Source organism: Antedon bifida, chromosome 3 (genome assembly GCF_963402885.1).
Source record: "Antedon bifida chromosome 3, ecAntBifi1.1, whole genome shotgun sequence".
Taxonomy (NCBI): Eukaryota; Metazoa; Echinodermata; class Crinoidea; order Comatulida; family Antedonidae; genus Antedon; species Antedon bifida.
Window position 1 is genome coordinate 24116291 of NC_136228.1, and position 25292 is coordinate 24141582.

Consider the following 25292-nt stretch of genomic DNA (forward strand, 5'->3'; position numbering starts at 1 on the left):
GTTTGTCTGACTTTCATTTTCATGTGACACACCTTAAAGTTATTTTAGTTTTTTTTTGGTAATTTGTATGTTTTCATAACTTTGTGAATACATATTATTCGTATGGTTAAATATTGAATCAATGAAAATGTTTACAGTAAGAATTTTACAATTGTCTTATAGTTCACCTCATTTAGTTGAAGTACGTGAAAGAATACGAATTAACGGTCAGCCAATATCTAAGCAGTCATTTGCAGACACTCTATTTACTGTTTATAATCGTCTGGTTGCAACCAAAGAACAGTGCAATGGTGAAATGCCTGCATATTTTCGATTTCTTACAATAATGGCTTTTCATCTATTCTTACAAGAAAAGGTAATGTCATTGGAAAACATTCATTCATATATATTACTGTGTTCTATTTTTTTCCATCGGCCCCTTTGCATTTTTTAAGAGCCACAGGGTGCAGAGTCGCAACCCAAACTTTTGAGATATTTAGCCTTGAAGTTCAGAATGTGAAAAACGGCCTAACCTACCCATTTTAAAATTTCAATAAAAAACGATACTATAAACACTTATCTTTAATATATCAAACTCTTGTTCATGAAAAAGTATCACAAGTATGTGTATTTTGCAATTATTTAAGTCGTTTCCATTGAAAATCTATTAGGAAATTGTACTTTCGTTCACGAAAAATCAACTTTCTTTACGGCGCTTTTGTAAACAAACCGCTAACCCAAATGACGTCATGTTTGGTACCTATCTGTTCGAAAATATATCAGCTACCATAATTTTTAACAACCTAAGGGATTTTTGTTAATCTAGCCAAGGGAAATTGGTTTTATTAAGGTGTTAGGTTGCTAAAATTTCTAACAAGAATTTGTGAATCCTTCATTGTGATTGGCTATAGAGAAAAATTACGCTCTCTGATTGGCTGACGCTTTTGTTTACGATTAAACAGCATGGTTTCCACCGTAGTTTTTCGAATCAACGTTTCAACATTTTGTGAATATTTAGGAATTTAATCGTTATTTTTATCCATATATTTTTTTAAATTAACAAAAAATATAATATTATGTACCACACAGTGATATATTTTCGACTAGTTTGCCGTTATTGAGGAGATAATAGCGAGTTTTGACAGAGAGTCTTGTCGCGTTGATCGGCGGGCTAGGCCAGGCCAAGCTAATCGGCGTCGCTAACTTCATTGTTGATTTTCTCAAAATGAAGATTTCCTGAGCTAGAAAGTGACTCGTATGTTTTCATTAATACCTCTTCATATAATAAACCAATTTTAATAAACAATGCCTTATTTTAAAGCTTTATAAATGTATATTATAATATATAAAAATCTAAAAAAATATTATTTCCGACACTGCGCCGATTTTGTGATGCCATGCCTCATTTAGTGTTATAAGCTTGATTTGATTTGATTTTATTCAGGTTTCAACATAAAATTACAAGACAAAAATTAAAGCGTCTTTTAATGTTGCTGAAAATGCGTGTAACTTGTTTCGGCCCAAATTAATGTAATTTAAAATCCTGTGTGTACTTTGACGACATTAAATGGGCCCCAGACTACGCAGATTTTTTTCCGGTGGATCAGCGGAATCTTTACCCTCCAAAATACAATGCAATTTCCAGGGAACTACAGGGCTATGTTCCTAAAAATATTCTTACCTCGGCTCCAACCAATGGTGTATGTGTGGCTAAAGTTTACATTTTCTTAGTGGTCATAAGTGTGTGCATATGCGAGTAAAATGTATTTATTACCTCTGCCAGAATGGCAAGAGTTGTGTTTGTGTGTTTGATTGTTTCTTTGTTAGTTAGCAAGAGTACTCAAAAGTTATTGCCTGATTTTCATAAAATTTTAAGGGATGGTTTCATAGCTCTGTACACGTCATAAAATGTTCAATATCAAGTTGACCACAGCATTACACGAAATGGAAGACATCTTTGATCAATGACAAACAATGCTGTGCAGAGAAGCCTAACCAACAGAAATAACATAGCGAGATTTAAACAACTACACAAAAAAATATATATTCGGGGGGAAATGCACCCTCTAGCAAACTATGTTAACAATGTTTTTTTGCTTCCTTAATAATAATAATAATTATGTGACATTAAAATGGCATATTCAACGAAAAAAACATGTTTAAAAAATATTTTTTTAGGAGGACATTATTTTAAAGCTCAGGTACAGGCATGACTTTTAAATATAATATTTGGTTAATTGTACATAAATCAAATATTTGTAACAGAAATCAGGACGAAAAAACATGAATTTCCCTTAATATGGTCAAAAACAAAATTTGGCAAAATTCTTCCATAAAAACCAGGAAGACTTTTTTCAGTAGTTAGGTTGTTAACCTAATGTAATAACATGTCTGGTGACTCCCTAGCAAGTGAAAAAAGATGGTGGATATACGGTGGATAATTTTTGCTATAGCATGCAAATAAAAATTTGAAGTTGAATAAAAATACCAGAAATGTAAAATTCAAGTTATATTACCTATATTTAGTCATCTGATAACATTTTTTACCACACCGTTTATTATTCATAGCTTTTTAAAATGCCTCTCTATTTACAAAATGTGTGTACAAAAGAATAGAGATTTTACTGTGTAATTTGAACTATCCCCCCACTGATAAGAAAGTGCTTATTTTCAACAAGCTCGTGGTAACACAAATAAAATCCCAAAAATTATGAAACAGGGGAAACTATAGATCGATAATTATTGGAATGTATGCTCAATAGAAATTTTTTGCCCGCACCTGGCCTTTAAAGCACTTCATTATCATTCTTATATTGTATTTGTATATGTTTTTATTTTTAATCTTGGAATAAAAATATTGATGAATGAATGAATGACTTTGGTATTTTAACATATTTTTAACATCTGAAAAAAGACCAGTGGAAAAAATTGTTCTGTCTATGTTTGGCTTTACTTTATAGGTTGATGTTGCTATCATTGAAGTAGGATTGGGAGGAGCTTATGATTGCACTAATATTATTAAGTAAGTTTGCAATTCCACAACAGTGGCCTGGCTTTACAATACATGTGACATGTATTGTAAAGCCAGGCCACATTGTTGACATTATTTGCCTGAGTAATGAAATCTAAGAAATATAGAATTTATTTTATAAAGCTTTTGTGAATATTTTTCTGTAATAATAGAAAGCTTAGAAATAGAATTTATTTTATGAATATGAATATTTTGTCAGGAATTTTTTGTACGTAAACTGTATTTTTATGAAACCACCTATCAATTCATGGACTGCAATGGTAAGTTTTGGTCTCATGTTTTAATAAATTGGTTCGTGAAGTTGTGCAGCTAACATTTTCATGACGTTTACAATTGCGCAACGTGACTTACCCGTGATTTTATGACTTTCACGTTTTTAACATAGAGCGAAAACAAAATAACACTTTAAATTAAAACTTAGCAAAAGTGTAATTTATATCATACGCTAACTTTCTGATGAAAACAAATGGCAAGTTCCACAGAAAGTTACGTGTGCACGAGCGTTTACAAATTTAAAATGCGAAAAATCAATTTCTAATCAACTTTCATGACATTTTAAACATCTCAAAATTTCCACATGCCCGCAAATTTGTACGCGCACAGTGCACACGTAGCGTTAAAAATATAATTTTTTAACATTAATTATATTTTTCCAGCCTTTTTTAGTAATTTTATTAAATTTTAAACCATTTCAACTTAAAATCATGTCATACGTCCACGTCAAATTAGACAATTTGTGCGTGTTTTTTATAAAAAAGTTCAAATATTCGTCAAAATTATGTTTTAGTTTCTAAAATAAACGATGAAATTTATTTTTATTACATGATCTGGAAGGTGATGAGTTGTAGATATCGGATCATGCATCAATATGGCTTTTTGTCTTTTTCATCATAGCTCATAAAATTTAATAGAGTGCATCTCTGCTTATGCGTACCTCAATTTTATCAAGATTTTAATATTGTCTAGGTCAATCAATTATCTTTTGCATGATTTAGCATTACTCATGATTAAAACGTTTTTCTAGAAGCTGTTGAATTGTCAAAAAATATCAATTCATGTACAAATTTTGCGCATCAGATGTTGTGACGTCATCATATGGCCAGGTCAGGTCACAATGGCATAATCTTTTTTCTGACCGCAGTTTTCTAACGTATGACGTGCACGTGGCATTTGTCGTGTGGATAACCTAACTCGTCCATAGTAACGAGTTCAAATCTAGTTCATTTTATCTTTATAGAAGATGTGTGAATTCATCTGCTTTGCAGGTAAACAAATGCTGTATGCTGAAGGAAATTGTTGATTCTCTGCAGTGTCCAATTGGCAGTATCACCATAAACTTCACTTTTTGAAATTATTCAAACATTATATATTTTTTTGTGTAGAAATCCTGTAGTTGTGGGAATAACAAGTCTAGGTTTGGATCATATCCGTGTTTTAGGAGATACCATTGGTAAAATTGCCTGGCAGAAGGCTGGCATTTGTAAGGTGAGTGAAGACATATAATAGTTGGGGAGCCAAAAAGTGTTCACCTGCACCCTCTAGCAAACTATGTTAACAATTTTTTTTTGCTTCCTTATATCAATATTAATCAATTTTTTGCTGTTGGCCCAAAAAAAACAAATTGGGATGCTTGGTCAGTACAGGGGCCAAAAGATCAAAGTTAAGACTTTGCATAACTTGGTAACTACTGGGTGTAGTGAAACTACTCAAAACACCCATACTTCTATTCACTCTAATGGACAACTTTTGCCAAAAGTGGACGAAAACCCCTTTTCTGACCACTGGTCAAGAAATTGGCCATATGAATATCTCGGCAACCACTGGTCAGAAAGTGGTAAAGTATTATTATGTTTATATTTGTTCTAATGTAATAAAAATCAACTGTCAATAAACCCCTAATTTTGACCTTTGACATATAGCCGACACAAACATTTTTGGCTTAGAGCACACTTTTTTATATCTCATAAATTGTTGGGCAGATATGGTCATAGTTGGTGTCAAAATACTCAGAAGATACATATTTCTATTCACTCTAATAGACAACTTTTGCCAAAAATTACCGTGAAACTTAACTCAGCAACCACTAGTTAGAAAGTTATAATTTTAGTCTCAAATTACTCACAATATATATATTTATATTTGCTTTAATACAACAGAAACAAAAAACACCTTATTTTGACATTTAACCTATAGCTGATACAAACATTGAGCACACTTTTTATTAACTAGCGAATATTGTCTTGCTTAATATCAAAATATCCATGACTGTTGTGTGAGTACAGTATTGTATATACTATGAATACTTTGTATCGGAAGTCCTAAGTAGATACATAATTATATTCATTCTAATGAATAACATCACAGTTAAATCTCTCATCACCAAGATCATTATTAATATTTAATATTATAATTACAATCTAAACTAATCACTGTTTAACAATTTTAAAGAACTCCGGTAAATGATGCTATGCAGTATACTGTTACATATTTTTAAACCATAGTTGAACAATAAAAACAAATCAAAGTAACCGTGGTATGACTATATTATATTGTGAAGAAGATTGTTTATTTATTTGTCCTCCTTTTTGTTTGAATCACTAACTTATAATAATTTATAACTAATACTAATTAAGAAGATTACCATGTTACCTAAACATCATACTACTCATATATATGTGATTTTCATTAAAACTAAAATTAAATATTAATAAGTTAACAATTCTAAAGAACTTGGGTTTGTTTTGGTCAGATGTTCCAGTGTTTCCTCCATTACAATAAGCTGTTTGATGCAACATACTTAGTTATATTGAATCTTTTTAGTACAAACAAACAAAAATATGTAAATTAGTTGCATAGTAATCTTTATTCACAAACCTATATTTAGGATACTAGTTTTAATTAAAAGCACATGCGCAATGATGTAGTATGATGGTTTACTATGCAATTTTCATTCATTTATTTGCTTCTTAAATTATTAGTAAATCCAACAAAAAGGAGGAAATATTGTCCTTTCGGGTTATTATAACATAGTCATACTAGTAACGGTTTACTTTGATTTGTCTTTAGATTTTCATAATTTTAAACACAAGCAAGAAAGAAACTATGACCTACTGTATGTGTATATTTCAGATTCAAATATCTTTTTAAGGTTTTATACAATTGACTCCAAGTTGGAACTTTGATACGATTTTTACATAACTTAATTTCTGGCCAACTATAGGTGCATATTTTCAAGCAAAAGCAAAAAAACATTGTTAACTTAGTTTGCTAGAGGGTGCAGGTAATCCCTTTCTGGCTCTCCAACTATAAGTTATAATTTTAACCTGTTTAGTACTGAATTCCATTTTACAAGTAGCTAAAACATTGAAGCTACACCTACAATTAAGTTATAACACTTGCATATTATTACAATGAAGAAATATAATCAATAGCATTTAACCGTTCAATGTCATACAGTACAACATTACTGTAATTATACTGTAGTTACAAACTGTAATTTTTATTTCCAAAGCCAAATCATCCTGCCTTCACAGTGCCTCAACCTCAAGATGGAATGAATGTCATTTTCCAAAGGGCAAATGAACTTAAGGTTTGACTTAATAGTTTTTACATTTTAACAACAGCATAATACTTTATACCAAGTGGTGGATCATAAAACATTAAGGAAGATAATTAGGAAAAACAAAATAAATCTCATATTTTACTTGTTCTATTACTATTGCAAATATTTAACACACACAAACACGAAACATCGGGAATTAAAAGCAATGATCATTTGTGTGTGTTGATACCAATACTAGTATAATACTGTATGTTGAAGTTCGCCTGAAAGATGGGTATAACATCTGAACGTTACGGATTGACATTTCATAAGAATTTTCAATTAATATAAGTTTATAAAATACATGCTAAAATGTCCGTCCGTAAAATAAAAAATGTAATTAAGTTTTTACATGATCCTGTCAAACAGTATAAAATCACACACAATATATTGGGATTTTTTATGTCCATCCGTAACAAAAGAAAATTTAATTGGGTCAACAAAAATAATAGGTGTAACTACCAATTGCTAATGAGATAATCATAATGTGATTTTATAACTTTACACTTACAGGATCAATGTCACACAGCCGCAATTACGGCTCTTTCGGACATGTAATTGCTGGTAACCAACGGTGAATAACGGTAAATAGCCACAACTGTACACATATAAATGTAAAAAGTAAAATTTAATAATAATCTTCGACAACCAATTCTTTCTTTTATGATTCAAACCCCCAAAAAAAAAACCCACAAAAAAAACCCAACCAATTCTCAAACAATGATACCGTGTTCCTATTCCCCACAAACTTTATGCAATTCCCCAAATTTCCCAATCCTTCCAAACCAAATATCAACAATCTTCTTATTTTTAAATAAATCCCCGAAACCCCCCTTTTCAAATACAATAATATCACAAGATGAATAATTAAACAATACTAAATGTCCACAATATCGTTCCTTCTTGCCTTCTCTCCTACGCTGACACAAAACAAATTAGAAAGATAAAAGTTAAAACGATTCTGCAAATAAACAACTCCCACGCCTCTGCTCCCGTTCTGCTTGTATTATCAATTATAATTCTTCCTATTTTCTGACATATAAATAAATCAAATATAAAGTTAAAATGTTTCTTGATGTCGTTCTGCCCTGCAATCCGCTCCCCGACCAATTATTTCTTTCTCCTTTCCACGTAAAATAATATCAGTATCAATCCAGTTACTCTTCAAAATTTCCAAACAATTCTTTACATGCAACAACGTCTGCTGTTTCCAACAGTTATTTCTTCCGTCAATTTACCTTCACAATTTAAATTAATCCTCAGTAATCTCAACAATTAACAGTTCTACATTTAAGTACAGCCTTATAGTATTACTTCCAACTCACAATTTATTAACTTCATGTATATCACTTTATTTCCTTTCTGCTTCAGCTCTATATCACCATAATTATCTCCAACTCACAATTTATTAACTTCATGTATATCTCTTTATTTCCTTTCTGCTTCAGCTCTATATCACCATAATTCAATTACTTCTTCTCCTGCACGTCTTAGTTTCTCATATCAATATTCACCTATCCCTTTCTGGCTTAACATAACATAGCCCTCCCTCTCTGTCTCCTCTCAATTTCCATCTACCTCAAAATTCCCTCAATTATCCACATATCACCACCTTATCCTTCTCCACCAATCAGCAACTCACACACTAACTTAACCCTTATACCTCTCCTCCAATCAGCAAACACCACACAATCCTTCTCTGCAACACAACAACTCTGCTCCACTGGCTTCACACAATAGCTTCCTAAAACAAAAGAAAGGTTCAAATAGTGAAAACAAAAGGAAAAGTAAGAATGACTTGCAAAATATATACACAACTTTATGTCACTTGTGACATTTACTCCCCTCTAAAAGAATAATGTATCAACATTTTCTCCATACCGTGACGGGTCCTATTTACACTCGACTTAAATAATCAGCTCCTACATTTTCACTGCCTTTAATCGCCTCTATTCGGAACTTGTACGGTTGTAGAGCCAGGGCCCATCTCATAATTCGCCCATTGGACAATTTCGCTCTGTGCATAAACACAAGCGGCTGGTGATCAGTTTCCAACGTGAAGTTTCGTCCATATAAATAAGACTCAAATTTTCGTACACTCCATACAATGGCTAAGCATTCTTTTTCCATCACTGAATATGCTTTTTCTCGAGGAAGCAGTTTCTTGCTAGCGTACGCCACGGGAAACTTCACGTCACCATACTGCTGCATTAGAACCGCTCCCACTCCATATTCGGACGCATCTGTTCTCAAAATAAAATCTTTGTTTAAATTAGGAAGGCATAAAATTGGAGTACTGTTTAATTTTTCCTTAAGTTTAACAAACGCACTTTCCTGGGCCTTCTCCCAACATATTCGGTTAGGTTCCCGATTCTTCGTTTTGTCGGTTAATGGACAAGCAATCACAGAGTAATTAGGAATGAACTTTCTATAGTAGTTGGTCATCCCAAGGAATGACCGGAGTTGTTTCTTTGTTTCTGGTTGTTTGGCTGACAAGATGCTTTGTATCTTCTCCACTCGAGGTTGAACATTTCCTTTCCCTACCACATGGCCAAGAAACTCGATTGTTTCATAACCAATGAAACATTTGCTTGGTCGAGCAGTTAGATTGGCCCTGCGGAGACGTCCAAACAATTCAGACAAACATTTCATATGTTGATCCCAAGAAGCTGTGTGAATTAGAATGTCATCAATATAATTAAGTGTATTATCCATTCCTTTTAGTAATTTTCTCATGATACGACTGAAAGTAGCCGGTGCATTGACTAAGCCGAACGGCATGACATTAAATTGAAACAAACCATCTGGTGTTAGAAAGGCTGTTAAAGGTTTTGACGCTTCATCCATGGGAACTTGCCAATACCCTTTACTTAAATCTATCTTAGTAAAATAATGATCATGGGCCAACTTTGTGAACAGTTCCTCTTGGTCCGGAATCGGTTCGGCGTCAAAAACTGTAACCTGATTAAGTTTTCGAAAGTCCACGCAGAATCGATTTGACCCATCCGGTTTCTTTACCAATACTATTGGAGAGGCAAACGGTGCCCCTGAAGGCTCCACTACACCCAGATTTAACATCATATTTACCTCATCCTTAATGGTACCTCGCAACGCATGTGGAAGTGGATAGGGCTTGGAACGGATTGTATCATCAGTTTCCAGCTTGATTTCATGCTGCCCAAGTGTAGTCTTACCCGGTAAATCCGTCAGTACATCTTTGTAGTTTCCGATAAGTCGGTGCACCTCATGCTTTAGTGTATCATCCAGGCTTTCGTTGATGTGGATGTCGGCTGTTGTTTCTTTTGCTAGTAGAGGGTGGAGCTGTAAAAGATTCTCATTAGATAGATGATAATTTTGGTCATTTGTAAATGTTTCATTAGGTTCGCATTCAATAACAGCGGTGCTAGCTAATTCAAGGATACCAGAAGGCTCGGATACCCCTAAGGCAGCACTAATGTCTGCGGTTCGCTCATAATACTTTTTCAAGAGATTGGCGTGAAATATTTTGAATTTCCCGTTAAGGTCAATTTGGTAGTCTAGATACCCAAATTTCTTTACAACCTTAAAAGGACCTTTCCATTGAAGCAATAGTTTGTTTTTGTCTGTGGGTAATAAAAGTAGTACCTTATCCCCAACCTCAAATTCCCGGGACTTACTCTTTTTGTCATAATATTGTTTGTACCTGACCTTAGATTTTTGTAGATTCTTCTGAGCCATCTGACAGGTTTCATGTAGTCGTTCCCGTAAATCCATAACGTACTGGTAGGTGGTTTTTGTTTCTGGTGTTTCGATTTCTTCGGTCCACAATTCCCTTAGGATGGACATGGGTCCTCGTACGGTACGGCCATATAACAGTTCAAAAGGAGAAAACCCTAAACTTTCCTGTGAAGATTCCCTAACCGCAAAAAGTAGTGGGTCAATGTAACGATCCCAATCAGTAGGCCTTTCTGCACACATACGTTTCAGCATTTGTTTGAGTGTTCCATTGAACCGTTCGACCAAACCATTACAAGCTGGGTGATATGGAGATGTCATTACCTGACGTATAGACAACAACTTACTAACTTGCCTCATGACTTCAGATGTAAATTGTGATCCCCTATCGGTAAGCATTTCTTTCGGGATACCAAGTCTAGAGAAAACACCAACCAAGGCCTCAGCAACCCGTTCAGCTTCAATATTTGGTAGAGGCACTGCCTCTGGATAACGAGTAGCAAAATCTATTATTGTGAGTATATAACGATTACGACCTTTAGACATGGGGAAAATGGGACCAACTATATCAACGGCAATCCGTTCAAACGGCACCTCGATCAAAGGCATGCTTCCTAGAGGCACTTTCGTAACTCTACCTTTTTGTACAGTTCTCTGACAAATGTCACAGGATCGACAATATCGAGTAATATCTGCAGTTACCCCAGGCCACCAAAATGTTGTCAACACTTTATCTGTCGTCTTTTTTACCCCTTGGTGTCCTCCTAATAAGGTTTCATGGGCTTGGCGCATTACCTGGCGTCGATAGTCAGCTGGCACTACTAGTTGGGTAAACTTATCCCCGTGTTCAATATTAGGAGAGGAAAATTGCCTATATAATAGGTCTTTATGATAAATAAACCTAGCCTCGGCTTGTTTGTTACTCACAGTTGTAGTTTGTTTCTCTGCACGATCCTTGAATTTTGCAAGGCTGATATCTTGTTGCTGAGCGGTTTTCATAATTCCCGCTGTGATGATTTGCTTATGTATTTCTGTAGTTTTAAGTGTTCTGAATGGTTTATCCATAGTGTTAGCTTGAGACCGGGTAACAACAGAACATCCTTGAAGATTTCGCTCTGTCCATGTGGGATCTGGATTTCCTGGTGCTCGTACTCCTGCAATATTACCTAATATCAAGTCATAAATAGGGTTATTCATACATAGTGCATACGTCTTTCCTGAAAAAAATGGAGTATTAACATGTATTAATGCAACCGGTAAGTTGCGGACCGTGCCATCAATCAGCACACAGGTTTTCTCCTTACCAGTAAGTTGTTCGGCTGATACAAGATCTTTCTTCACAACCACCCCACTACAGCCACTGTCACGAAGAACAGAGACGCAGCGTGACCCAACACAACCTGTATAAACGGGCATTTTACTAATTGAATTATTTAGAGCCGCTGTCATAATTGGAAGACAGTGCCCACATTGAAGAGTGACCTTATCACCATCATTATTGATACAACATTGATTTAAAGACTCTGACCTTTTCGTAACCATACTGGCCCCCACATCGGGAATTTCTTCTTTGGCATTACATTCGTGTTGGTTTGTACATTTCTGGCAATCAGACCCTGTTTGTGGTGAAGTAGACAACCCAGCGCAACTGTTGGCGTCCTGTCTACAATTTCTGGCAATATGTCCTGTTTTTAAGCATCGGTAACATTTTGGAGGAGAGTTTGGCTTATGCATAGTTGAGGCTCTGCAATTTCTAGCTAGGTGACCTACACGATGACATATAAAACAAGTTGGACTACGGAAATTAGAAGGGCTTTGTGATGAGGATGTACTGGGAACATTATTAGAGGAGAGTTGAGGAGAATTTGGCTCTTTTTGTTTAAACTCTATTGGTTTACCAAATAATCCCCCACGAGCTTCCAAATATTGCTCCGCAATTTCAGCCATCGCTTGTATCGTTTTCGGTTGACGTTCCCTTAGGAACAGAGCTAGGTCCTTCCCACACCCATCGGTAAACTGCTCTCGCAGCAATAAATCTTTTAACCCCTGAAAGGTTTTTTCCCCCTCTGCTAGGTCAATCCACCTGTCAAGATAATTGCTTATCCTCGCAGCAAATTGCGGGCCGCTTTCTCCGTATTCGGGCTTAGCTGTTCGTAACTTATGTCGAAATCCATCGGCGGTTAACTGAAACCGTTTTAGAAGAGCCAATTTCAACAGTTTGTAATCGTTAGCTTCAGCTGACGACAACCTGGAATAAACCTCGAGAGCCTTCCCAGTTAGTAGGGCACTTAAGTTAACCGGCCACTCAATTTCTTTCCACTCCTGACTAGTCGCATACCGTTCAAACCTTTTCAGATAGGCATCTAGGTCATCTGTTCGATCATGGAAAGGGGGTAATTTAGGTTTACTGGCCTTAACCCGTGACTCAGGATTGGGTAATACTCTACCACCCGGCCGTGCCCGATTCTTTTCTTGTTCTAATTGGATTTCTAACCTTCGCATTTCTATAAGATAGGCCTGATTCTCAGCTTCTTTCGCCCTTTCGTTTTCTCTCTCTTTTTCTTCACTCGCTCTTTTTCTCTCTGCTTCGTCCCTCTCTAGTAACTCTCTCCTCTCTCTCTCTTCCTTCTCTAGTGCCTCTCTTCTCTCTCTCTCTTCCTTCTCTAGTGCCTCTCTTCTCTCTCTCTCTTCCTTCTCTAGTGCCTCTCTTCTCTCTCTCTCTTCCTTCTCTAGTGCCTCTCTCTCTCTGTCTCTGTTTCGCTCCATTTCTTCTCTCTCCCTGTCCCTGTTTCGCTGTTTTTCTTCTCTCTCCCTGTTTCTCTCTTCTCTCTCTAGTGCTCTCTCTTCTCTCTCTCGTGCTCTCTCTTCTCTCTCTCTGGCAGCTTCCTCTCTCTTTTCCACAAACTCTCTTAATTCCACTCCTTCTAACCCCAACGCTTTTCCTGCGTCAACAATTTTAGTGAGATCCATTTCTTAAGAAAAAAAAAAATATATATATATAAGTATCCAATATAAGTATACAGTATGCCAATAATATGGCAAATAGACAATCCAAGAATCCCGTACAATTGTTTCATCTACCAATGTTCACGCTAGGTTACAAAGTTTCCCGGATGAGCCCCCATAAATGTCACACAGCCGCAATTACGGCTCTTTCGGACATGTAATTGCTGGTAACCAACGGTGAATAACGGTAAATAGCCACAACTGTACACATATAAATGTAAAAAGTAAAATTTAATAATAATCTTCGACAACCAATTCTTTCTTTTATGATTCAAACCCCCAAAAAAAAAACCCACAAAAAAAACCCAACCAATTCTCAAACAATGATACCGTGTTCCTATTCCCCACAAACTTTATGCAATTCCCCAAATTTCCCAATCCTTCCAAACCAAATATCAACAATCTTCTTATTTTTAAATAAATCCCCGAAACCCCCCTTTTCAAATACAATAATATCACAAGATGAATAATTAAACAATACTAAATGTCCACAATATCGTTCCTTCTTGCCTTCTCTCCTACGCTGACACAAAACAAATTAGAAAGATAAAAGTTAAAACGATTCTGCAAATAAACAACTCCCACGCCTCTGCTCCCGTTCTGCTTGTATTATCAATTATAATTCTTCCTATTTTCTGACATATAAATAAATCAAATATAAAGTTAAAATGTTTCTTGATGTCGTTCTGCCCTGCAATCCGCTCCCCGACCAATTATTTCTTTCTCCTTTCCACGTAAAATAATATCAGTATCAATCCAGTTACTCTTCAATATTTCCAAACAATTCTTTACATGCAACAACGTCTGCTGTTTCCAACAGTTATTTCTTCCGTCAATTTACCTTCACAATTTAAATTAATCCTCAGTAATCTCAACAATTAACAGTTCTACATTTAAGTACAGCCTTATAGTATTACTTCCAACTCACAATTTATTAACTTCATGTATATCACTTTATTTCCTTTCTGCTTCAGCTCTATATCACCATAATTATCTCCAACTCACAATTTATTAACTTCATGTATATCTCTTTATTTCCTTTCTGCTTCAGCTCTATATCACCATAATTCAATTACTTCTTCTCCTGCACGTCTTAGTTTCTCATATCAATATTCACCTATCCCTTTCTGGCTTAACATAACATAGCCCTCCCTCTCTGTCTCCTCTCAATTTCCATCTACCTCAAAATTCCCTCAATTATCCACATATCACCACCTTATCCTTCTCCACCAATCAGCAACTCACACACTAACTTAACCCTTATACCTCTCCTCCAATCAGCAAACACCACACAATCCTTCTCTGCAACACAACAACTCTGCTCCACTGGCTTCACACAATAGCTTCCTAAAACAAAAGAAAGGTTCAAATAGTGAAAACAAAAGGAAAAGTAAGAATGACTTGCAAAATATATACACAACTTTATGTCACTTGTGACAATCAACAACTTTTTACTATGTTAATGGATAGGCATTTTTCCATGTTTTTTGTAGTTATATTTTTGTTTTATTATATTAAACCTAAATACAGTACAAGCAAACTCATTGTGTTATTGCACTCTGTATTAATACTTTATATATTATTTTATATTATATAACACCTAAATAAATTCCTGTCATTTGATGGGACGATTGTGGGTCACATGGCGTGCAATAGTACGCACTATTAAACAATCGTTTAATAATGCTTTTTTTCGTGTACGAAAAAAAATATCTATTTTTGGAGAGATGTAGTAATTTAGAATCAAAAGGGCATTTAAATTAACTTTAGATCATTTTTAGGATTTTGATTAATTAATGGGAACATCTCTACAAGACGTGGAATCTTTGGAAAAATATAATTAGCTTAGGCCTAGATGAGTTCCAGTTGCCTGTTGAAGTTTCGTACTGCTGTCTTTCAGCCTAGGCCTAGGCGTTTTAGCCTTGCTAGGCCTAGGATTTTTTGGTCGTTTGTTGACATAATTAACACTAACAGTAACTAACACTGCATTTATAAAATCCATATAAATAATAACATTTAATATAATTATTGAAAACCAAACGTTACTGTTTTAATCAATGTGATGTGAATCAAATGTAGGCCTTGTGCTTATTTGAGGGATACGTTTCATTTTTTAGTTTTAATAATATGGTAACATTTATAATCAAATAAAATCCTCTAATGAATATGAAAAGTGGTAAAAAAATGCTTGGTAAATTGTAGATGACAGTCCGATGAATTCTACTACAAATAGTATAATTGTGTTATAAATATAATACAATATTGTGTGTATAAATGTATGTGGATGGGCGTTTATTAGATGATTGGGTCGAAGGGGGCGGCGTTTATTAGATGGTTGGGACAGGGGAGGAACGTCGATTATTAATCTAAGTGATGTTTTATTGTGTTTATTCAAATAAATAACATCCTAATATAATTAATACATTATTTAGTGTGAACATCTTTTTAAACTAACTTTTCGACACAGTGGGCCGTTTCGTCCTATGAAGAAAGACGTTTGAGACGGCTTGCAACATGGGCAAAAGTATCCCAGAGTCCTTACGGGACACAGATAAACCACAGTTATTCCTGCCAGCTTACTTAACAACTCGGCTATCTGGGTTTCACTCAATTTCAAACAAATGTCTTATCAGTTCTCCCGATGTAATTTTATATACTATTCCCCACAAGTATACTCCGATGCTTTATGAATATATTTAATTTGATCTTTATTAATTTGCAGTATAATTTTTATTTTGCTAGATAATGTACCTTCACACACACGCTCCGAAAATAAACCAAAAAAATAAAATGGCTATCGCCACCAACAACGAACTTAGTTAAAACCAGGAAGTTGCAAGGTCATGACTCACCATGAACCCGGTAATTACCTACAGCGTAGGGTTGAAAATCTACCGATGAAAACAGAAATTTTTGTACATATTGTAAAATATTGATTGCCATGATTTCTTTCTGTTACTGCCAGACATATGCCATAACAATTGTTAAACAATATATTTCCAGAATAAAAAACATATTTGGCAATTTATATTATGAAAGTGCACCAAATATGTTTTCAGAGCAAAAGTGTCTGTCCTTAACACACAACAGTGTGCGTCCTTAACACACAACAGTGTGCGTCCTTAACACACAACAGTGTGCGTCCTTAACACACAACAGTGTGCGTCCTTAACACACAACAGTGTGCGTCCTTAACACACAACAGTGTGCGTCCTTAACACACAACAGTGTGCGTCCTTAACACACAACAGTGTGCGTCCTTAACACACAACAGTGTGCGTCCTTAACACACAACAGTGTGCGTCCTTAACACACAACAGTGTGCGTCCTTAACACACAACAGTGTGCGTCCTTAACACACAACAGTGTGCGTCCTTAACACACAACAGTGTGCGTCCTTAACACACAACAGTGTGCGTCCTTAACACACAACAGTGTGCGTCCTTAACACACAACAGTGTGCGTCCTTAACACACAACAGTGTGCGTCCGTAACAAAAATATTTTTTTTAAATCTTTGAGGTATTTTACAACCATATGACTAAATTTACTTTACCAATAACAATTTAAGGCCTTACTTTCCTAGATAGAAATTGTACTGAAATCCTAAATTTTGTCTTGTCCGTCCTTAACATTCATATTTTCGCTGTTCTATTTTTAGCAACAAGATTTTTTGCCACTAATTTTTTTTTGGGAAGAGGGTATGTGGTATACTTGCATACAAAACATACAAAGAATTTAAACCTCCTACCAGAACATTTGTATCAATTGATAAATCAAATGTTGTGGAAAAGTGTCCGTACATCCGCAACGTTGGATCTGTTATATCCAAATGCCTGGAGTCACAATCTGGTTTTCGTGCAAAAAGATCTAAATAGATACAATAGTTACAATTTTATAACTTACCTCATTTATTATGTTTGGATTTTGTTTTCTTTTAGGCTAATATTCATTGTTCCCCTAAAATAAGTGATTATGATTTCAAAGGAAGACCTCTGAAGTTAGGGCTGGCAGGCAAACATCAGCATGTCAATGCTTCACTGGCATTGCAGTTATGTAGAACATGGGTACAGGAAACACATCCAGACTTAATCAAATTTGAAGGTAATCAGTATTTTCTGTTTAAATGTAAATATTATTATTTGTTGCTTTTAAAATCACTTTATGTATGTATGTATTTGTATACAAATGTACATGAACAGTTCATCTTTGGTCTGAGATTTCATTTTATGAGTTATGAGTGCTTCAACATTTAAAATGAATATGAAAGTTTTTCTAGCAATATCATTTTATTGGCTCAACATGTAGATCAATCAGTTTTAAGCTTGTCATAGTCATACTAAATGTTTTGGATGATGACAACCCCGTCAAAACACCCTTGGGACAGTGTGAACATCTTAAAATGTTTATATAGTAGTAGGAATATCATTTTAATCGCATTCTCACTCCTGAGGTGTGTATATTAATCGAAACGCAACAGTTCTTTCAAGAAGTACACACATGGTGTACCACAAACTTATATTCCAACACATTTATTTTGCCATGCAAACCTTCAAACAATATATCATATCAGATGTTTCTTTACTTTGTTGGTAAAGTCTGGTAGTACAACATGTGTAATACATACACCACAACTGCATATTATTTTATTTTTAGATGTAGAATTTGAACCAGAATGCAAGCGAACATGTGTGGACTCTGAAGACACTAGTGACACACCTAGGTCTTGGGGTATGCCTGTCATTCAGCCATTTGTTGTGCCACAAGTTTTCATGCAAGGTATGCCTGATAGTATGTATACTAAAACCGTAATGATGAAAAGTGTTCTTCTATCTCTCTAGTACAATACATCTTTTAAACAAATGTTAAAATTTATAAAGTAACTGACACAAAAACTGTATTAGATACAGAGTATCATTTACATTGTATTCATACTGGTTTTATTAGGTTTACAGGATTGTTATTGGGCTGGTCGTACCCAGACATTCAAGCGGGAAAATGCAACTTATTACCTTGATGGTGCACACACACCACGTAGCATCCAGGCATGTATTGATTGGTTCACAGAAGTGGCTGAAGATGAGGCTAATAACATTGATGGTTTAGTAGCTAAAGCACTTGTGTTTAATTCAACTGGAGATAGAAAAGACAGTGCATTAATTTCACCCTTGATGGTATTTTAACCTTTATTAATATCATTAATCTAATTAATTAGATGTTTTGCCCTACTCTGACGTAATTTGTACTTTATACTATGTACATTTGAGAATACTTGCAAAAAAATTCGCAAGTAGTTCTCGGGTGGGACTCAAACCCACCACCTCCAGATCACTAGCCTGGCTGTAATCTAATTGTGATTCAACAATACTTTAAGTAACCTGACAAAGCATGAAGATAATTGTATTTTAGCAAGAATTACAATTACTGTACACAATTACTATGACAGAGGTCCAGTTAATTGAGAGAACAGGAATATAGGGTTCATAAACTTCACATCATAGGTTATGGTACACACACAAAATATTTGTTTACTAAAATTAGAGCAAATTTCTGACCATTTTGAGCATTTCATTTTCTCATTCTCATTACATATTTTGTGTTAACAGGCATTGTACTTCATTTTTAACTGAAGATTACTTCCAAATTTTCATTATTTTACAAAACTTTTAGCTTATAAATAAAAGCTGGTCACTTAAGCTACATCATATATTTAGTTAAAGACCCATTCCCTACAATTTTTGACATTTTGTAAAAATAATTCATATATATTACTTTAAAAACCAGGTCATTCCTTGTCTTAAATGTACGTTTTATGGTAAATTTAAGATAAAAAGAGAGAAACAATGCACTATCTAAGTAGCTCGCAGTCAACGTCATCGTGGATGGTCTTTAGACCTAGCTAGGCTTAGTTTTGTAGACTTAGCTCCTGGTAAACAGCAGTAATGTACGAACATCGTACGCTAGCTATAGGCCTAGTCTGACATTTTCTAGTTGCTACATTAATTGTCTTTCTGTTTTTGCCAGAATCTGTTAATACAAATTGCGGGGGTTACGAGTCTTCCATTTGTTTAGGCCTCATGATTGATCAAAAAGTGGGTGATGCTTGTTGGGATTTATAGCGGGCCACTTAAATTATTAGAAATGACTTATTTTTCACATTTTTAACTGTTTAAAGAGGAAAAAAGTTATTGCAATAGGACCATATCGTATTTACTTTTACATTAAATTTAGTGACGGGCTGAACATGAATGCGCTGATTCCCAAATCTATCTACACTATCTCGGCAGGTTGATCACCTTTCTGTATGACTAAGTGCTTGTCTCTCCCAGGTGTTGTTAGGAATGTCATAGGCTTTCATCCTTGTATCTCTTGTATAGAAGAGTGCCTTTGATATTCATTTATCCTCCATATGTATAAGGTGACCAGACCAGCGCAGTTGAGCCCTCGATCTGACAGCGCTCTAGCACACCTGTTTTGGATACCCTATCATTCTGGAGGTGCCACAGACTTTTCGAAGGCACCGAAGGTGGAATTGGTCTAGCTTCTTTACATATCGCCAGTACCAAGTCCATGACTCACTGCCGTGCAAAAGTGTTGTCAATGTAACGGTCCGATGGATGGCAATCTTTGTGTTGAGTCGGATTCCAAAGGCAGCACTTGCTTTTCCAACCCGTGACGTGATTTCGTCTATACAGGCATTCTGTGAAAGGAATCCACCCAAGTAGCAAAACTTCTACACCACTTTCAGTTGATCGTCACCTATCTTTATGACCGGTTCATGAGGTATACTTCCTGGTTTTGGTTGGAACATAACCTCTGTCTTTTTTATAATGATGGCCATAGCATTGAGCTGCTCGGCCATCAGTATAAAAAAGATAGAGGTTATGTTCCAACCAAAACCAGGAAGTATTTGCAAAGTCATTCACAATGCTCTGTAGGTCATCTTCTGTGTATGATATTAGTGTACAATCATCTGCAAATAGTAATTTACACAGAAGCAGTGATGACACCTTAGAGCGGGCCTTTAGACGTCGAAGGTTGAATATATCACCATCCATCATGAATCTGATCAGAACACCTTTGTTGCAGTTCTTGAAAGCATCACGGAGCATTGCAGAAAAGATGACACTAAACAAAGCAGGGCCATGACACATCCTTGTTTGTTACCATTTGTCACAGGGAATGAATCTGACGTGCTCCCACAGTATTCATGCCTTCATGGAATGAGCGGATGATCTGGGTTACTCATGGTGGGCATCCAATCTTCAAGAGAAGTTTCCAAAGCCCAGCACGGCTAACTGAAACGAAAGCAAACACCATATACAGATCTAGGTTTTGCTCTCTGCATTTTTCTTGTATTTACCTAGCTGCAAGCAGCCTCTGTCTGGCCTAAAACCACACTGAATTTCTGGTAAGGTTCTATAAAGGTGAGTGGTAAAGGCAGTTGATCACTCTGGCAAAAATCTTGCTGCCAATGGCTGAAGTTCTTTTGTCCTGCTATCCCACCAGTAGTTCTTCATGTTATGAAGCTTAGCTTGAGCCGCTTGTTTTAGCCGGTTGTATCTTGCGAATTCTTGTCATTTATATATGTATATGTGTGGAGTGAGTGAAGTTCATCAGGGAGCTCACAGGTGCGTCATTTTCATCAAACCAGTCCATGTGGTTCCTTTTAGCAAAATTAATTGAGTCAGCTGAGGCCTGGAAGATCTTCCTAATGACTGGCTGGGTTTGCATCCTGTAGGGCAGCTGAAATGTTATTTCTGAGAGAGTAGCTTGTTCCTCAGTTTCATCTACTGTAACTTGAATGTTTAAGGGGGGCTTTGGACTGTACTGACTGGAATATGTTTCTACATAATTCTGTTGACGTATCTGAAGTTACTGAAACTGTTTGTGGTTATATAGATTTTTGTTAAAATATGATTAGCCCACCCACGTTTGTTAAATCGTATGCCAATAGTAAACCTTGGATTACCAGTGAAGTGTTTAAAAAAGAAGAGAACAGCATTTAATAATAAGAACAAAACCGAGCTTAAAGACATTTAGAACTAATTGTGTCATTCGTAAGAGTAAATTAGCCTACAAAAGAAAAATCGAACACAAATTTATGAATAACGATTTCAAACAGGTTTGGAATGGCATGCGATTGATGAGTGGGTTCGCTAATAGTAAAATAGATACACACAACTTCTCTGAGGAGAAGGATGCGATCAGACGGATGCTTAATGCTGGGGGTCAGTTAGATAGTGTAACAACAAATGAGATCGAAGTTCGTACACTTTTTAAACGCCTTAACTCATGTAAGGGTGCTGGTCCTGATAAATTATTGCCTCGCACTCTTGCTTAAATCATGTGCTGACCAACTAAGTTACGTATTTATGAATATCTTTAATATTTCTTTTAGTTGTCAAACTATTCCCAACATATGGAAAACCTCTTGTATAGTTCCTATTCCAAAGAAATCGGTCATCAAATGCATGAATGACCTAAGGCCTATTGCGCTTATGTCAGTTGCCATGAAAGTGTGTGAGAAAATTCTGATAAACCGGCTAAGGCCTCTTGTTCAGGATTTTGCCGACCCCCTGCAATTTGCATATTCCAGCAAACATAGCATGGAAGACGCAATTGTATACAAAATAAGTTATATTCACATTTAGATAAATCTAGTAAAGGTATCAACGTAAGGATAATGTACTACGATTTCTCATCAGCATTGAATACGATACAACCCCATCTCCTCGCTCATAAATTACTTGGTATGGGTGTTGCGAATCAATTGGTCAGTGTCATTCTCTATTTCCTTTCTAATCGCCAGCAGTTTGTAAAATTGAATGATGTGAGGTCTGGGCACATAGTGACCAATATGGGTGCACCCCAAGGCACGGTATTGGCACCTCCAGTTGACTGTCCAGTAATTAAGTTTGCTGATGATACTGCATTGCTTGGGCAATCCTTACTTACTACCAATCCATTATTTGTGGTGTATGGGCTTATTGTATTACAGCGTGGGGTAGTAACACGTTGAAAGAGGACATTGTGAGGAACGACCGTATAATAAAGAAAGTAGGTAATTTAACTGGCTCTAGTCTGCAAAGTGTTTAGTCTGTTCACCACACACGTGTGATGAGACTGTTCATGTGTATCCTAGATGATAATAGTCATCCACTTCATGATAGGCTGATCTGTTATTACCTAGAAATGGTAGGATACCCGCACCAATTGTTATCTTTATTCATTTGTCCCAATGAGCATCAAGTTTTTCAATATGATTAATATGAGAAAATGAGTAATACATTGAAATAAAAAATGAAATAAAAATAGATAAGAATAGTGATGGTAATAAGAATAATTACAATAATGACGATGAAAATGATATGATAATTAGGCTATCGTAGAGCGATAGCCTATTGTTATTGTTAAAAAATTATATTTTTTCTGCTCATTTTTTATTCGTCGCAGATCGCGAAAATGGCGATAGCAGTTATGTTGTAACTTAGTTAGCAGATGCACATATATATGTAGTTGTGCAACATACTTTGGTTTAATGAAAATATGGTCGCGTAGTTAGGTTTTCTGACTATAAATTAGAAACCAATAGATATTTTTAAATACAACTTGACACACATAAAATTATTCTTTATGTCAATATGTGTGCCAGTACGTATCATCACCAAAATGTTGAACCTTGGTATTTTCGCGCGTTATTTGTACAGATCTTCTCTTTATATGTATTGTTTTATAGTACTTTTTATAATAATCATTGCTATGTAAAGCTTCTGATATTGATATTTTTATATATATACATATTTTAATATTTTAATTAACTCTGAGCAAATGAAATTCTCCTTTGGAGATTAATGTTTATTCAAATAAATACGGTACAGTATTTCATCATCTAAGTATATTTTTGTATAATTTTGTAATGTTTTGTGATATTTTTTTTTTCTATAACTATTTTGATTGATGTTTGTATCACCTGTTTATATAAGTTCCCCTTGCTTGTCAGCATAATGTTGTTTAGGGTCACCAATGCTGTCTACCGTTCCGTAAATGTAGCTTTGGTGTGTTATAAATAGTAATGATCTATTCAGCCAGTTTTTGCAAGTTATACATTTAACTAAATATTTTTCTTTAATTTTAGACATGTAAATTTGATGCTGTTGCATTCTGTCCTAATATTGTCACTTCAGATACCTCAGGAAATTCAGCAGGTAATTCTTCATGTATTGTGAAATCAATTATAAGTCAAAATATCTTGTTCATGGATTCAAATTCAAACAACATTTCAATTTTAGTGCTTTTATGTGTATTTTCTTCAAGGAATGAGCCTGTCGGCAACATTTAGTGTTTGCAGAAGATGCATCTTGTCCTCTCATCATAAAGTGTTTCTATATGGCCTCCTAGATGCATCTTGTCCTCTCATCATAAAGTGTTTCTATATGGCCTCCTAGATGCATCTTGTCCTCTCATCATATAAGTGTTTCTATATGGCCTCCTAGATGCATCTTGTCCTCTCATCTTCCACTCCACACACAAGATTTGAATGTTCCATATTTATTATTTGTTTTACTTTTTTTGTAAAACAGCATAATTTTTCTTTTTACAGATCAAACAAATTATAACACCACCTTAAGCAAACAACTTTCCAGATGTCATGGTAACAATGCTATTTATGAGTCCTTGTTAAAAACAACAGACACAGTTTCACACTGTATTGGCAATTCAGGGGAGAAAAGGAGCAATGGGAATTCATTCCAAACACTAGATACACAGTTCCATGAAAAACACATTGATGTTACAAACACAGAGGATGTAAGGAAAAAACATGTAATGGACAGTAAAGAAGCATTTGTCAAAAATAATGCTGTGTTTCAATGTATTTCTAGTGCAATGTGGTGGTTAGTTGGCATTAAGGACAGTAAGTTGGAGCCATTACAAGATAGTCCTGCTATTCCTATTAAACTTGAGAATGCTGTACATGTCCAAGTACTTGTCACAGGTAGTTTACATCTTGTTGGGGGAGCTGTGAAGCTACTTGATCCAAATTTAACAACAATGCAAAATTTGGAAAAAGCAAATGGCAATTCAGAACTTCAAAGAATTTGAACTAACTGAATTAATCAGCACATTTTATTGTGTATATTGTAATAAATTATATATACTGTACAATAATGATAATTTTTTTAAAATTTTCATTAAAATATGTGCGCAGAAATTGGGTGTATAATATAACTTGATTGGCAATCCATCTTCAATAGGCTAAGTTTGTCTGATCTTGTTACAGAACAACACCAACAAAATCACTTTCAAACTGGGTATCCGCATTAGTAATCAAGCTTTGTTACGCAACACAAAGGGAAAAAATGATTAATTTTCCATAAGATTTCATTGTGTACTTGCTAAATATATTAATATTTTAAATGTTTTTAATAACACTTGATAGTTTGTTCCATTCACTTGTGGCAGTAGCGTAGAAGGTACGGTAAATTGTTGTTGTGTTGTTGATCACAAACTTTATTAAACATTAGTATGGTGTACCAGTCAGTCAATCTTATGAACTGTATTTAAATTAATTTGAACAACTCTATCTTCACCATTAAATAGATTTAATTTTTCAAGCTCTTTTTGTCCTACATGATACATTGACTTTTCATTTAGTTTTATACAGAACCATATTATTTGGCAAGACATTTCTTTGAACTTGCAGAATACCATATGAACATGCGTAGTCAAAATTATGTTGAATAAGAGCATAACAGTTTTCTAGCGTATTCGTTAAGAAATTATGCTTTGTCTTACACAAATTTATTATTACATTATGTAAAAAAATATTTAGCAAGTTTCATCCAATGTTTTCATTCCAGTTGTAACAATAAGTGAGATAACAAAGACAATCGCTATTGATGTGTTTTAATGCATGGACCTATAAATTAAGTCCTTGATTAAAGTACGAAGTTTAGTAACT

The 25292-nt window shown here is 35.1% G+C and overlaps 1 protein-coding gene across 2 annotated transcripts in view; it reads left to right on the plus strand.

Annotated features, from left to right (window-relative positions):
• The window catches only part of LOC144838033 (folylpolyglutamate synthase, mitochondrial-like), a 41636-nt gene extending 16344 nt beyond the window's left edge, over window positions 1-25292 (plus strand). For both annotated transcript variants that reach the window (XM_078693384.1, XM_078693385.1), the window contains exons 4-12: window positions 163-355; window positions 2940-3001; window positions 4393-4495; window positions 6522-6599; window positions 17272-17434; window positions 17987-18109; window positions 18278-18504; window positions 23469-23538; window positions 23934-25292. In XM_078693384.1, the coding sequence (XP_078549510.1) occupies window positions 163-355; window positions 2940-3001; window positions 4393-4495; window positions 6522-6599; window positions 17272-17434; window positions 17987-18109; window positions 18278-18504; window positions 23469-23538; window positions 23934-24433 (1519 nt within the window). In that variant the 3' untranslated portion in view covers window positions 24434-25292. The remainder of the gene's footprint in view (window positions 1-162; window positions 356-2939; window positions 3002-4392; window positions 4496-6521; window positions 6600-17271; window positions 17435-17986; window positions 18110-18277; window positions 18505-23468; window positions 23539-23933) is intronic.